The sequence below is a fragment of the Triticum dicoccoides genome, chromosome 7B, assembly GCF_002162155.2.
Source record: "Triticum dicoccoides isolate Atlit2015 ecotype Zavitan chromosome 7B, WEW_v2.0, whole genome shotgun sequence".
Taxonomy (NCBI): Eukaryota; Viridiplantae; Streptophyta; class Magnoliopsida; order Poales; family Poaceae; genus Triticum; species Triticum dicoccoides.
The window spans coordinates 605260709-605277554 of record NC_041393.1 but is presented as its reverse complement, the minus strand read 5'-3'; the positions used below and the strand labels follow the sequence as shown (position 1 = coordinate 605277554).

The 16846-nt window shown below is 47.5% G+C and overlaps 1 protein-coding gene across 1 annotated transcript in view; it reads right to left on the bottom strand.

Moving 5' to 3' along the window:
• The window catches only part of LOC119338827 (28 kDa ribonucleoprotein, chloroplastic-like), a 21877-nt gene extending 5231 nt beyond the window's left edge, over window positions 1-16646 (bottom strand). The window contains exons 1-4 of the mRNA XM_037611048.1: window positions 16465-16646; window positions 15641-15889; window positions 15219-15536; window positions 14966-15122 (exon numbers count right to left, since the gene is read on the bottom strand). Of these exons, the coding sequence (XP_037466945.1) occupies window positions 14997-15122; window positions 15219-15536; window positions 15641-15889; window positions 16465-16641 (870 nt within the window). The 5' untranslated portion in view covers window positions 16642-16646 and the 3' untranslated portion in view covers window positions 14966-14996. The remainder of the gene's footprint in view (window positions 1-14965; window positions 15123-15218; window positions 15537-15640; window positions 15890-16464) is intronic.
• Between the last annotated feature and the right edge of the window lie 200 nt (window positions 16647-16846).

Below are 16846 nucleotides of genomic sequence, written 5' to 3'. Positions count from 1 at the left end.
GACGAATCCGGATACGCGGTCCGTTCGTCCGCCACACACCCCTAACCTATCGAACCCGCAACTTTCCCCCTCCGGTTCCTCTGCCCGAAAACGCGAAACTCCGGGAATACTTTCCCGGATGTTTCCCCCTTTCGTCGGTATCACTTACTACCGCGTTAGGGCACACCGAACACCGCGTATTGCCTTGTTATATTTTGTGATGCTTTGTTTGCTCTGTATTCATTATTTCTTCCCCCTCTTCTCTCCGGTAGACTACGAGACCGACGCTGCTGCTGACCAGTTCGACTACGGAGTTGACGACCCCTCTCTCTTGCCAGAGCAACCAGGCAAGCCCCCCCTTTGATCACCAGATATCGCCTACTCTTCTCTATACTGCTTGCATTAGAGTAGTGTAGCATGTTACTGCTTTCCGTTAATCCTATTCTGATGCATAGCCTGTCATTGTCGCTACATCTGTTGATACCTTACCTGCAATCCTAAATGCTTAGTATAGGATGCTAGTTTATCATCATTGGCCCTACATTCTTGTCAGTCTGCCTGGCTATACTATCGGGCCGTGATCACTTGGGAGGTGATCACGGGTATATACTATACATACATACATACTATACAGATGGTGACTAAAGTCGGGTCAGCTCATTGAGTACCCGCAAGTGATTCTGACGAGGGGGCTGAAAGGACAGGTGGCTCCATCCCGGTAGAGGTGGGCCTGAGTTCCCGACGGCCCCCGACTGTTACTTTGTGGCGGAGCGACAGGGCAGGTTGAGACCACCTAGGAGACAGGTGGGCCTGGCCCTGTTCGGCGTTCGCGGATACTTAACACGCTTAACGAGATCTTGGTATTTGATCTGAGTCTGGCTACGAGCCTATACGCACTAACCATCTACGTGGGAGTAGTTATGGGTATCCCGACGTCGTGGTATCAGCCGAAGCACTTCAGACGTCAGCGACGGAGCGGCGCGCGCCGAATTGGACTGGAACGCCACTAGGCTAGGTCTGCTTTCGGCCGCCCACGCAACGTGCAGGTGTGCTCAGGGCGATGGGCCCAGACCCCTGCGCGCTTAGGTTTAGACCGGCGTGCTGGCCTCTCTATTTTGCCTAGGTGGGGCTGCGACGTGTTGATCTTCCGAGGCCGGGCATGACCCAGGAAAGTGTGTCCGGCCAAATGGGATCGAGCGTGTTGGGCTATGTGGTGCACCCCTGCAGGGAAGTTTAATCTATTCGAATAGCCGTGATCTTCGGTAACAGGACGACTTGGAGTTGTACCTTGACCTTATGACAACTAGAACCGGATACTTAATAAAACACACCCTTCCAAGTTCCACAGACAACCCGGTGATCGCTTTTCTACAGGGCGACGAGAGGAGGATCGCCGGGTAGGATTATGCTATGCGATGCTACTTGGAGATGCTGCTTGGAGATGCTACTTGAAGATGCTACTTGGAGGACTTCAATCTACTCTCTCCTACATGCTGCAAGACGGAGGCTGCCAGAAGCGTAGTCTTCGACAGGATTAGCTATCCCCCTCTTATTCTGGCATTCTGCAGTTCAGTCCACTGATATGGCCTCCTTACACATATACCCATGCATATGTAGTGTAGTTCCTTGCTTGCGAGTACTTTGGATGAGTACTCACGGTTGCTTTCTCCCCCCTTTTTCCCCCTTTCCTTTCTTTCTGGTTGTCACAACCAGATGCTAGAGTTCAGGAGCCAGACGCCACCGTCGACGGAGACCCCTACTACACCGGAGGTGCCCTACTACGTGCAGCCCGCTGACGACATCCAGGAGTAGTTAGGAGGATCCCAGGCAGGAGGCCTGCACCTCTTTCGATCTGTATCCCAGTTTGTGCTAGCCTTCTTAAGGCAAATTTGTTTAACTTATGTCTGTACTCAGATATTGTTGTTTCCGCTGACTCGTCTATGATCGAGCACTTGTATTCGAGCCCTCGAGGCCCCTGGCTTGTATTATGATGCTTGTATGACTTATTTATGTTTTAGAGTTGTGTTGTGATATCTTCCCGTGAGTCCCTGATCTTGATCGTACACATTTGCGTGCATGATTAGTGTACGATTGAATCGGGGGCGTCACATACCTGTAATGTACCTTTATAGTCACCCAGTTACGTTGTGACGTTTGGTACACCCAAGGCATTCTTACGGTATCCGGGAGTTACACGATCTCATGGTCGAAGGAAGAGATACTTGACACTTGCAAAGCTCTAGCAAAACGAACTACACGATCTTTTATGCTATGCTTAGGATTGGGTCTTGTCCATCACATCATTCTCCTAATGATGTGATCCCGTTATCAACGACATCCAATGTCCATAGTCAGGAAACCATGACTATCTGTTGATCACAATGAGCTGGTCAACTAGAGGCTTACCAGGGACATAGTGTGGTCTAAGTATTCACACGTGTATTACGATTTCCGGATAATACAGTTATAGCATGAATAAAAGACAATTATCATGAACAATGAAATATAATAATACTTTTATTATTGCCTCTAGGGCATATTTCCAACAGTCTCCCACTTGCACTAGAGTCACCAATCTAGTTACATTGTGATGAATCGAACACCCATAGAGTTATGGTGTTGATCATGTTTTGCACGCGAGAGAGGTTTAGTCCGCGGATCTGCGACATTCAGATCCGTGTGCACTTTGCAAATCTCTATGTCTCCATCTTGAACATTTTCACGGATGGAGTTGAAACGACGCTTGATGTGCCTGGTCTTCTTGTGAAACCTGGGCTCCTTTGCGAGGGCAATAGCTCCAGTGTTGTCACAGAAGAGTTTGATCGGCCCCGACGCATTGGGTATGACTCCTAGGTCGGTGATGAACTCCTTCACCCAAATCGCTTCATGTGCTGCCTCCGAGGCTGCCATGTACTCCGCTTCACACGTAGATCCCGCCACGACGCTCTGCTTGCAGCTGCACCAGCTTACTGCTCCACCATTCAACATATACACGTATCCGGTTTGTGACTTAGAGTCATCCGGATCTGAGTCGAAGCTAGCGTCGACGTAACCCTTTACGACGAGCTCTTCGTCTCCTCCATAAACGAGAAACATGTCCTTTGTCATTTTCAGGTACTTCAGGATATTCTTGACCGCTGTCCAGTGTTCCTTGCCGGGATTACTTTGGTATCTTGCTACCAAACTTACGGCAAGGTTTACATCGGGTCTGGTACACAGCATGGCATACATAATAGATCCTATGGCTGAAGCATAGGGGATGACACTCATCTCTTCTTTATCTTTTGCCGTGGTCGGTGACTGAGCTGAGCTCAGTCTCATACCTTGTAACATAGGCAAGAACCCCTTCTTGGACTGATCCATTCTGAATCTCTTCAAAATCTTATCAAGGTATGTACTTTGTGAAAGACCTATGAGGCGTCTCGATCTATCTCTATAGATCTTGATGCCTAATATATAAGCAGCTTCTCCAAGGTCCTTCATTGAAAAACACTTATTCAAGTAGGCCTTAATGCTGTCCAGAAATTCTATATTATTTCCCATCAAGAGTATGTCATCTACATATTATATGAGAAATGCTACAGAGCTCCCACTCACTTTCTTGTAAACGCAGGCTTCTCCATAAGTCTGCATAAACCCAAACGCTTTGATCATCTCATCAAAGCGAATGTTCCAACTCCGAGATGCTTGCACCAGTCCATAAATGGATCGCTGGAGCTTGCATACTTTGTTAGCGTTCTGAGGATCGACAAAACCTTCCGGCTGCATCATATACAGTTCTTCCTTAAGATGCCCGTTAAGGAATGCTGTTTTGACGTCCATCTGCCATATCTCATAATCATAGTATGCGGCAATTGCTAACATGATTCGGACGGACTTTAGCTTCGCTACGGGAGAGAATGTCTCGTCGTAGTCAATCCCTTGAACCTGTCGATAACCCTTAGCGACAAGTCGAGCTTTATAGATGGTAACATTACCATCCGCGTCCGTCTTCTTCTTAAAGATCCATTTGTTTTCTATCGCTCGCCGATCATCGGGCAAGTCTGTCAAAGTCCATACTTTGTTTTTATACATGGATTCTATCTCGGATTTCATGGCTTCAAGCCATTTGTTGGAATCCGGGCCCGTCATTGCTTCTTCATAGTTCGAAGGTTCATTGTTGTCTAACAACATGATTTCCAGGACAGGGTTGCCGTACCACTCTGGTGCGGAACGTGTCCTTGTGGACCTACGAAGTTCAGCAGTAACTTGATCCGAAGTACCTTGATCATTATCATGGTTTTCCTCTTCAGTTGGTGTGGGCATCACAGGAATGGTTTCCTGTGCTGCGTCACTATCCCGCTCAAGAGGTAGTACTTCATCGAGTTCTACTTTCCTCCCACTTACTTCTTTCGAGAGAAACTCTTTTTCCAGAAAGCATCCGTTCTTGGCAACAAAGATCTTGCCTTCGGATCTTAAGTAGAAGGTATACCCTATAGTTTCCTTAGGGTATCCTATGAATACACATCTTTCCGACTTGGGTTCGAGCTTTTCAGGTTGAAGTTTCTTGACATAAGCTTCGCATCCCCAAACTTTTAGAAACGACAGCTTAGGTTTCTTTCCAAACCATAATTCATACGCTGTCGTCTCAACGGATTTAGACGGTGCCCTATTTAAAGTGAATGTAGCTGTCTCTAGAGCGTATCCCCAAAATGATAGCGGTAAATCGGTAAGAGACATCATAGACCGCACCATATCCAATAGAGTGCGATTACGACGTTCGGACACACCGTTTCGCTGAGGTGTTCCAGGCGGCGTGAGCTGTGAAACGATTCCACATTTCTTTAAGTGTGTACCAAATTCGTGACTTAAGTATTCTCCTCCACGATCTGATCGTAAGAATTTTATCTTTCGGTCACGTTGATTCTCCACCTCATTCTGAAATTCCTTGAACTTTTCAAAGGTCTCAGACTTGTGTTTCATTAAGTAGACATACCCATATCTACTCAAGTCATCTGTGAGAGTGAGAACATAACGATATCCTCCGCGAGCCTCAACGCTCATTGGACCGCACACATCGGTATGTATGATTTCCAACAAGTTGGTTGCTCGCTCCATTGTTCCGGAGAACGGAGTCTTGGTCATTTTACCTAAGAGGCATGGTTCGCACGTGTCAAACGATTCATAATCAAGAGACTCTAAAAGTCCATCGGCATGGAGCTTCTTCATGCGCTTGACACCAATGTGACCAAGGCGGCAGTGCCACAAGTATGTGGGACTATCGTTATCAACTTTAAATCTGTTGGCATCTACACTATGAACATGTGTAATATTACGCTCGAGATTCATTAAGAATAAACCATTGACCATCGGAGCATGACCATAAAACATATCTCTCATATAAATCGAACAACCATTATTCTCAGACTTAAATGAGTAGCCATCTCGTATTAAACGAGATCCAGATACAATGTTCATGCTCAAACTTGGCACTAAATAACAATTATTAAGGTTCAAAACTAATCCCGTAGGTAAATGTAGAGGCAGCGTGCCGACGGCGATCACATCGACTCTGGAACCATTCCCGACGCGCATCGTCACCTCATCCTTCGCCAGTCTCCATTTATTCCGCAGCTCCTACTGTGAGTTACAAATATGAGCAACGACACCGGTATCAAATACCCAGGAGTTACTACGATTACTGGTAAGGTACACATCAATGACATGTATATCAAATATACCTTTGGTGTTGCCGGCCTTCTTATCCGCTAAGTATTTGGGGCAGTTCCGCTTCCAGTGACCCTTCCCCTTGCAATAAAAGCACTCAGTCTCAGGCTTGGGTCCATTCTTTGACTTCTTCCCGGTAACTGGCTTACCAGGCGCGGCAACATCTTTGCCGTCCTTCTTGAAGTTCTTCTTACCCTTGCCCTTCTTGAACTTAGTGGTCTTATTGACCATCAACACTTGATGTTCTTTCTTGATTTCAGCCTCTGCTGACTTCAGCATCGAGAACACTTCAGGAATGGTCTTTTCCATTCCCTGCATGTTGTAGTTCATCACAAAGCTCTTGTAGCTTGGTGGGAGCGACTGGAGGATTCTGTCAATGACCGCCTCATCTGGGAGGTTAATGTTCAGCTGGGTCATACGGTTGTGCAACCCAGACATCTTCAGGATGTGCTCACTGACAGAACTGTTTTCCTCCATCTTACAACTGTAGAACTTGTCGGAGACATCATATCTCTCGACCCGGGCATGAGCTTGGAAAACTAGTTTCAGCTCTTCGAACATCTCATATGCTCCGTGATGCTCAAAACGCTTTTGGAGCCCCGGTTCTAAGCTGTAAAGCATGCCGCACAGAACGAGGGAGTAATCATCAGTGCGAGACTGCCAAGCATTCATAACGTCTTGGTTCTCTGGGACGGGAGCGTCACCTAGCGGTCCTTCTAGGACATATTGTTTCCTGGCAGCTATGAGGATGATCCTCAGGTTCCGGACCCAGTCCGTATAGTTGCTGCCATCATCTTTCAGCTTGGTTTTCTCTAGGAACGCGTTGAAGTTCATGTTGACATTAGCGTTTGCCATTGATCTACAAGACATATTTGCAAAGGTTTTAGACTAAGTTCATGATAATAAAGTTCTAATCAAATTATGAACTCCCACTTAGATTAGACATCCCTTTAGTCATCTAGGTGTTACACGATCCGAGTCGACTAGCCCGTGTCCGATCATCACGTGAGACGGACTAGTCATCGTCGGTGAACATTTTCATGTTGATCGTATCTTCTATACGATTCGTGTTCGACCTTTCGGTCTCCGTGTTCCGAGGCCATGTATGCACATGCTAGGCTCGTCAAGTTAACCCTAAGTGTTTTCGCTGTGTAAAACTGTCTTACACCCGTTGTATGTGAACGTAAGAATCCATCACACCCGATCATCACGTGGTGCTTAGAAACGACGAACTGTAGCAACGGTGCACAGTTAGGGGAGAACACTTCTTGAAATTTTATAAGGGATCATCTTATTTACTACCGTCGTCCTAAGTAAACAAGATGCATAATTCATAATAAACATCACATGCAATTATATAGTTGTGACATGATATGGCCAATATCATATAGCTCCATTGATCTTCATCTTCGGGGCTCCATGATCATCTTGTCACCGGCTTGACACCATGATCTCCATCATCATGATCTCCATCATCGTGTCTTCATGAAGTTGTCACGCCAACGACTACTTCTACTTCTATGACTAACGTTTAGCAATAAAGTAAAGTAGTTTACATGACGTTATTCAATGACACGCAGGTCATACAAAAAATAATGACAACTCCTATGGCTCCTGCCGGTTGTCATACTTATCGACATGCAAGTCGTGAATCCTATTACAAAGAACATGATCTCATACATCACAATTCATCATTCATCACAACTTCTGGCCATATCACATCACATGATCAATCGCTGCAAAAACAAGTTAGACGTCCTCTAATTGTTGTTGCATCTTTTACGTGGCTGCAATTGGGTTCTAGCAAGAACGTTTTCTTACCTACGAATCACCACAACGTGATTTTGTCAACTTCTATTTACCCTTCATAAGGGCCCTGTTCATCGATTCCGCTCCAACTAAGGTGGGAGAGACAGACACCCGCCAGCCACCTTATGCAACTTGTGCATGTCAGTCGGTGGAACCGGTCTCACGTAAGTGTACGTGTAAGGTTGGTCCGGGCCGCTTCATCCCACAATACCGTTGAGCAAGAAAAGATTAGTAGAGGCAAGTAAGATGACAAAATCCACGCCCACAACAAAGTTGTGTTCTACTCGTGCAAAGAGAACTACGCATAGACCTAGCTCATGATGCCACTGTTGGGGAACGTTGCAGAAAATTAAAATTTTTCCTACGGTTTCACCAAGATCCATCTATGAGTTTATCTAAGCAACAAGTCTAGGGAGAGAGTTTGCATCTACATACCACTTGTAGATCGCGTGCGGAAGCTTGCAAGGTGATGATGTAGTCGTACTCGACGTGATCCAAATCACCGATGACCTGCGCCGAACGGACGTCACCTCCGCGTTCAACACACGTACGGAACAGCCACGTCTCCTCCTTCTTGATCCAGCAAGGAAGGGAGGAGAGGTTGAGGGAGATGGCACCAGCAGCAGCACGACGGCGTGGTGTTGGTGGAGCTGCAGTACTCCGGCAGAGCTTCGCTAAGCACTATGGAGGTGGAGGAGGTGTTGGGGAGGAAGAAGGAGGCAACCAAAGGCCAGGGCGTTCAGGTATGAAGTCCCTCCTCTCCCCCCACTATATATAGGGGTGCCAAGGGGGGGTGGCCGGCCCTAGGAGATCAAATCTCCTAGGGGGTGCGGCGGCCAAGGGGGGTTTTCCCTCCCCCCAAGGCACCTAGGAGGTGCCTTACCCTCCTAGGACTCTTGCCCCCTTGAACCCTAGGCGCATGGGCTTATGTGGGGCTGGTGCCCTTGGCCCATTAGGCCAAGGCGCACCCCCTTACAGCCCATGTGGCCCCCCGGGACAGGTGGACCCACCCGGTGGACCCCCGGGACCCTTCTGGTGGTCCCGGTACAATACCGATAACCCCGAAACTTGTCCCGATGCCCGAAACAGGACTTCCCATATATAAATCTTTACCTCCGGACCATTCCGGAACTCCTCGTGACGTCCGGGATCTCATCCGGGACTCCGAACAACATTCGGGTTACTGCATATACATATCCCTATAACCCTAGCGTAACTGAACCTTAAGTGTGTAGACCCTACGGGTTCGGGAGACATGCAGACATGACCGAGACTCTCTTAGTCAATAACCATCAGCGGGATCTGGATACCCATGATGGCTCCCACATGCTCCTCGATGTTGTCATCGGATGAACCACTATGTCGAGGATTCGATCAAACCCTGTATGCAATTCCCTTTGTCAATCGGTACGTTACTTACCCGAGACTCGATCGTCGGTATCCCAATACCTTGTTCAGTCTCGTTACCGGCAAGTCACTTTACTCGTACCATAATGCATGATCGCGTGTCCAACACCTTGGTCACATTGAGCTCAATATGATGATGCATTACCGAGTGGGCCCAGAGATACCTCTCCGTCATACGGAGTGAGAAATCCCAGTCTCGATCCGTGTCAACCCAACAGCTACTTTCGGAGATACCTGTAATGTACCTTTATAGTCACCCAGTTACGTTGTGACGTTTGGTACACCCAAGGCATTCTTACGGTATCCGGGAGTTACACGATCTCATGGTCGAAGGAAGAGATACTTGACACTTGCAAAGCTCTAGCAAAACGAACTACACGATCTTTTATGCTATGCTTAGGATTGGGTCTTGTCCATCACATCATTCTCCTAATGATGTGATCCCGTTATCAACGACATCCAATGTCCATAGTCAGGAAACCATGACTATCTGTTGATCACAATGAGCTGGTCAACTAGAGGCTTACCAGGGACATAGTGTGGTCTAAGTATTCACACGTGTATTACGATTTCCGGATAATACAGTTATAGCATGAATAAAAGACAATTATCATGAACAATGAAATATAATAATACTTTTATTATTGCCTCTAGGGCATATTTCCAACATACCGGTACATACTTCAAGCGTTGGCAGACTAAGACCACGTTATGGCTCACAGCTATGAACGCGTTCTGGGTCACCGGTGTCTCCACGGGAACGATTGCTCCTGAACAGGAGAAGGCGTTCAAGGAGGCTACCGTTGTGTTTCTTGGAGCAGTTCTTAGCGTGATCGGAGATAAACTGGTCGACGCATATTTACATGTGCATGTCGCCAAGGACTTGTGGGAGGCGCTCGAATCTAAATTCGGGGCCGCCGATGCAGGGAGCGAGATGTATATTATAGAGCAGTTCCACGATTACAAGATGGTTGAAAACCGTCCTGTATTGGAGCAGGCTCATGAGATAATATGCATTGTTAAGGAACTTGAGCTTCTCAAGTGCGAGTTACCGGGCAAGTTTGTCGCGGGCTGCATAATCGCTAAGCTCCCTAATTCCTGGAGGAACTTTGCCACCACTCTGAAACATCAGAGGCGTGAATTCTCTGTGGAGGATGTCATTGGCCATCTGAGTGCTAAGCAGAATTCGAGGGCAAAAGACTCGCACGAAAAAGGGGCCGAAGGGACTTCTGTTGCCAACATGGTGAACCAGAAGAACTTCAACTCCCACAAGCCCAAGGGAAAGAACGGTGTCCAACACAATACCGACTTTAAGAAGAAGGGTAAGAAGACCTTCAAGAAGAACAAGAAGGACGAGGGCTGCTTTACTTGTGGTTCGGTTGAACATTGGGCCAACAAGTGCCCAAACAAGTACAAGAAGTCAGGACAGGACTCCAAGTCTGTCAACATGATTGTGGACAACAATGAGAATGGTGCATCTGGGTACGGTAATTTATTTACTGTTTTTTCAGTGTTTTAACCCAACGATTGGTGGGTGGACACAGGTGCAGGTGTTCATGTGTGTGCTGACATTTCATTGTTCACTTCTTACCAGGTCACAGGTCACGGGTCCGTATTGATGGGGAATGGCGCGAGTGCTTCTGTTCATGGTGTTGGCACGGTCGATCTGAAGTTTACTTCGGGAAGGATCGTGCAGCTGAAGAACGTGCAGCATGTCCCCGCCATCAAGAAGAACCTCGTTAGTGGCTCCCTTCTATGTAGAGAAGGGTTTAAGTTGGTTTTCGAGTCTAATAAATTAGTTGTTACAAAATATGGACTCTTTGTTGGAAAAGGTTATGAGAGCGGAGGGATGTTCCGCCTTTCCCTCGCAGATTTTTGTAATAAAGTCGTGAACCATATTCATTCGAATGTTAATGAATCTGAAGTTTGGCATTCACGTCTTTGTCACATTAGTTTTGGTGTTATGACGCGGCTAGCCAAGTTGGATTTAATCCCAAGTTTCACTTTAGCCAAAGGTTCTAAGTGCCTTTCATGTGTGCAAGCTAAGCAACCTCGCAAGCCTCATAAGGCCGTGTAGGAGAGACACCTGGCACCATTAGAACTCATACATTCTGATCTTTGCGAGATGAATGGTGTGTTGACTAAAGGTGGAAAGAGATACTTCATGACATTGATAGATGATTCCACTAGATATTGCTATGTGTATCTGTTAAATACTAAAGATGAGGCTCTACACTACTTTAAAATCTATAAGGCAGAAGTTGAAAATCAACTTGAAAAGAAAATTAAACGAGTCCGGTCAGATCGTGGTGGAGAGTACTTCTCGAGTGAGTTTGATTCCTTCTGTGCGGAACACGGCATTATTCATGAGAGGACGCCTCCCTATTCACCCCAGTCAAACGGGGTTGCCGAGCGGAAAAATCGTACTCTAACTGATTTGGTTAACGCCATGTTAGATACATCGGGTTTATCCAAGGCATGGTGGGGGGAGGCTATATTAACGGCATGTCATGTCCTGAATAAAGTTCCGACAAAGGATAGTGAGATCACTCCCTATGAGAAATGGGCAAAGAGAAGGACGACACTCTCGTACTTGCGCACTTGGGGCTGTTTGGCGAAAGTCAACGTGCCGATCCCCAAAAAGCGTAAGCTTGGACATAAGACCGTGGACTGCATTAATTTGGGCTACGCTAAGAACAGCGTTGGCTATAGATTTCTAGTAGTGAAATCTGAGGTACCTGACCAGAAGATCGGTACAATTATGGAGTCTAAGGATGCTACATTCTTTGAGGATATTTTTCCTATGAGAGATATGCAAAGCACTTCTAGACAGGAATCTGAGGAGACTCCTGAACCTGCCATCCCTATGGAATATTATGAACAAACACATGATGAAAATCCCGAGGAGGATGACGAGGAAACCCTTGGTAGGGGCAAGAGACAAAGGACTGCAAAGACCTTTGGTGATGATTTCTTCGTGTACCTCGTGGATGATACTCCCACTTCTATTTCAGAAGCGTATGCCTCTCCAGAAGCTGACTACTGGAAGGATGCGGTCCGTAGCGAGATGAATTCCATCATGGCTAACGGGACATGGGAGATCACTGACCGTCCCTATGGTTGCAAACCACTGGGATGTAAGTGGGTGTTCAAAAAGAAGCTTAGGCCCGATGGTACGATTGAAAAGTACAAGGCTAGGCTTGTGGCCAAGGGCTATGACCAGCAAGAAGAGGAAGATTTCTTTGATACTTATTCACCTGTGGCTAGACTGACCACCATTCGAGTATTACTCTCGTTGGCGGCCTCACATGGTCTTCTCGTCCATCAGATGGATGTTAAGACGGCTTTTCTAAATGGAGAGCTAAAGGAGGAAATCTACATGCAACAGCCTGATGGCTTTGTGATAGATGGTCAGGAAAGAAAGGTGTGTAGGTTGATCAAATCTTTATATGGCCTGAAACAAGCACCTAAGCAATGGCATGATAAGTTTAATACAACTCTGACATCTGTTGGTTTCGTTGTTAATGAGGCTAACAAATGTGTATACTATCGCCATGGTGGGGGCGAAGGGGTTATACTGTGCTTGTATGTTGATGACATACTGATATTCGGAACAAACCTCAAAGTCATTGAGGAGGTCAAATCGTTTCTATCTCAGAACTTTGAGATGAAAGACCTTGGTGTGGCTGATGTTATCTTGAACATCAAGCTACTGAGAGATAATGAGGGTGGGATCACACTTCTGCAATCCCATTACGTTGAGAAGGTGTTGAGTCGGTTTGGATATTCGGACTGCACACCATCTCAAACACCATATGATCCTAGCGTATTGATTCGAAAGTCCAAAGGCATGGCTAAAGATCAATTGAGATACTCTCAAATCATTGGTTCACTGATGTACCTAGCGAGCGCAACGAGGCCTGACATCGCGTTTGCTGTGAGCAAACTGAGCCGGTTTGTTTCCAAACCGGGTGATGTACATTGGCATGCTGTTGAGAGATTTATGCGCTATCTGAAAGGTACTATGAACTATGGACTTCACTATACCGGATACCCGTCGGTACTTGAAGGGTATAGTGATGCGAATTGGATCTCTGATGCTGATGAGATGAAGGCCACAACTGGGTATATGTTTACTCTTGGAGGTGGCGCTGTTTCCTGGAAGTCTTGCAAGCAAACGATCTTAACGAGATCGACAATGGAAGCAGAATTAACGGCATTAGACACATGTGGTGTTGAAGCGAGATGGCTTCGAGATCTTTTGATGGACTTGCCATTGGTTGATAAACCGGTTCCGGCTATCCTTATGAACTGTGACAATCAGACTGTCATCACCAAGGTGAAGAGTTCAAAGGACAACATGAAGTCCACCAAACACATAAGAATGAGATTAAAAGCTATCAGAAAATTAAGAAACTCCGGAGTGATAGCGTTGGACTATGTCCATACGGCTAAGAATCTGGCAGATCCCTTTACAAAAGTGCTATCACGTGTTGTGATAGATAATGCATCGAGGGAGATGGGTATGAGACCCACATGAGTTGCCATGGTGGTAACCCAACCTATGTGATCGGAGATCCCGTGAACTAGGACCTGGGAAAACAAGTCAGTGGTGAACTGAGGAGAGTAACTATACTAACCCACTCCGTTGGAGATGCAATACTCTCGATACTGTATGGTAGGATGACTACGGTCTCAATGTGTTCCAAAGCTTATAAAAGCAAGATGCTATCCTACAGAGCGATCTTTGGAGGAACACACCTATTTGAGCCCGACTGCTGGTCACAGTCTATGAGATTGGGGTGATCTCTAGTAAGCTCATGAATAGGCCAGGAGTGTGACTTATATGCTCCACCCGAGGGGTCAGCCTTCGGCAGCCTAGTACTAGTAAGACATGTAGTGAAACTTCTTTACGCCAAACTGACAATTCAAGGCATAGTCCATTGTTCAGTTGTGAAGGAGTGTAGCCACTTGTTCTAGGTGAAGTTCAACCTTAACAGGTCTTTACTGAAACACTGGTATATCGAAACAGCAATTGGAACAGAGGACATAATGGGCCCTCGAGATCTAGTGGGGGATTGCTGAAATCTGAGATGGGCTCTAGGCCCATATTGCAATTTCTGAAAAATCTCTAAGGGCCCATGTGGGTTATATGGCACTAAGTGTGGTGGGAAGTTTAGTCCCACCCCGGAAGTGGAAGGAGAGTTGGAGTGGTTTATAAGGGTTTCTCTTCTACATGCTATTGGAGCTTGAGAAGAGAAGAGGCCCTCGCGCACTCCTCCTCCGCCGCCCACCTCGCCACGCCACGCCTCGTCACGACGCGCCGCGGGTTGCGGGATTGAGCCGAGCCGAGCTCACACCTACGCGCTTATTTTTGCCAGTCACTAACGGAGAGTTTTCTGACAGCCGGGCCACGATCTGAGACGTCGGATCGTGGGCTGTCACGGACTCGGACGTGGGTCGAGCCCACGTCTCTCCACGCGGCTGCGCCTATAAGTATGCGGTGTCTCCTAACCCTAGCCGCCACGAATAGATCACATCTGCTCACGCGCACGCCCACCATCGTTCCTTTGCTGCTGCTGCCGCCGGTGACTCCATCCCGTCCGCCACGTACACGGTCGACGGCAGAGCAGGTCTCCGAAACCACGCCCTTCTGGTTCCTGTACGGGGTAAGGGGCGAATAGGTTTTTGGGCAGCGATTACGCGACTGCTCGCTTCCGATCGTCTACTTCCTCTACATCCGCGTCGCCTTCATCATCACCATGTCCACCGACGCCGACCGTGCCGCCGCCGAGAAAGCTGAAGCCGACAAGAAGGTCGCCGAGGACGCCGCTGCTGCCACCAAAGCCGCGGCCTCTGCGTGGCCTACTGGAGGGTATAACTCGTTTATCCCGCTCCTGATTATTTTCATATTAGCAGTACTAGCAGTATGTGTAGATTTGTCTACTGTTTGCTTAGTACGTGCATGTTTAGATCAGAGTCAGTACGTCATCAACTTAGTCAATGCCATGCTAGCGATTTACTCATGGATTAATTTAATTGAGAAATTGCCTATTTATTCAACATAGAGTCGTCCATGTTCAACGACAGGTTGTTCACGTGCAACCGGAACGAAGGTCAACAACATGACGGGGAGGACTTTCTACCCCTGGAGCCGCCTTGCTTACGGCCATGCCTGGCACCTCCGCGGCACTCACTCGTATGGCACGCCCCTCCAAGCTCTGCAGAATTCAGATAGCAATCCGAGACTCGCTCGTTGTGACATTGGTTATTACTTTTCGTTATGTAAATGACAAAGAGATCGACTACCAACGAACCTGTCCATGGAGGGCTGTGATGGCGTTGTCCATTTCCCCCCGCGAAGACATCTCTACGAAACCGAATCCCTTCGAGCGCCCGCTACGGAAATCACGGATGACCTTAGTATAGGCCACTTTGCCGTGCTGGCTGAACATTTGTGCCAGCCTAGAGTCATCCACTCTCGATGACAGGTTGCTCACGTGCAACCGAAATGAAGGCTCAGCAACATGACGGGGCGGAGGGCTTTCCACCCGGGCGCCTCCTGGAGCCGCCTTGCTTACAGTCACGTCTGGCTCCTCCGCGGCACTCACTCGTAGGGCAAGCCCCTCCAATATCTGCAGAGTTCAGATTACCATCTGAGAGTCACCGTGACATTGGCTATATATCTTGCATGGCACTATATGTAAATGAGAGACAAATCGGGTACACACACACTCACCTGGCCGTTGAGGGCCGCGATGGCCTCGTCGCGTTCCTCCTGTGATGCCATTGCTACAAAGCCGAATCCCTTTGAGCGCCCGGTTTGGAAGTCACGCATGATCTTAGCGAAGACCACGGTTCCGTGCTCGCTGAATAGTTGTGCCAACCTGGAGTCATCCAGGCGCCATGACAGGTTGCCCACGTACATGCGGAATGAAGAAGACCCAACATCATGGGGAGGCCTTTCCAACCCATAGCCACGTGGATCCTAGATGAAGATTGCATTTTAGAATAAGATGAAAGATTTATATGTTTTCAAATACTAATACAAGTGTGGTTTATCGGCTAAAAAAAATACAAGTGTGGTTTAAAGACGATTTTTTGAAGCTAATGTGGATATATACACATATATATGGATTATCTTTTTCCCAATAAAATTGCACTTGTCATATTCCTATACAGACTGTAGGAGTATGATTAAGCAGATGCAGCAGTGCATGCAGTTGTGTCTAGCCAGATCTCGTGCACAGTACGTACGTAGGACCCTTTTCTATCCCAAATTAAAGTTTTCTGAACATGCTACACGTAATTTCTCTCTCAACAACATAAACTGAAGACACAAATCTGGTAATCAAGAACTTTCTCCGCACAACAACGCAAGCACATCACATACACTCGAACCAATCAGGCATTCACGCATGAAACGGCCCGACGCAGCTGCTACGGCGATCGGCCGGATCTGGTGCCAGTTTCAGTTGTGCATGCCGGCGTGCGAGCGAATCTCAGTTGAGGCATACGCACGTAAGTAAGGAACTCGATTGGGGATTTGCTGCATATGCTCACCTCGGAGAAGGAGGCGGCGAGTGGGACTGGGAGGCGCGTTGGGCGGGCGGCGCCAAGACGAAGATGGGGGCGCGCCACCCGGGAGAGGAGCATGAGGAATGGATTCGGGCGCCGGGCCGGGACGGCGGCCACAACGGCACGCAGGGACGTGGTGGTGACGGAGAAGGCCATGGCCATGGACGCTGGGGCTGGGGGCCGAGGAGAGTAGAGCGGAAGGTGGCACAGTGGGTACGTTAGTTGAGCTATATAATTTTATACAGTAATCATTTAAGACCACAACTTTTTTTTAAACTGAATGAAGACCCCACAACTTGAGGGGACCTTATCTTCACCATCAATTTTGTTTCTAGGAATCACGTGTTTTGCACTAATCATTATTATT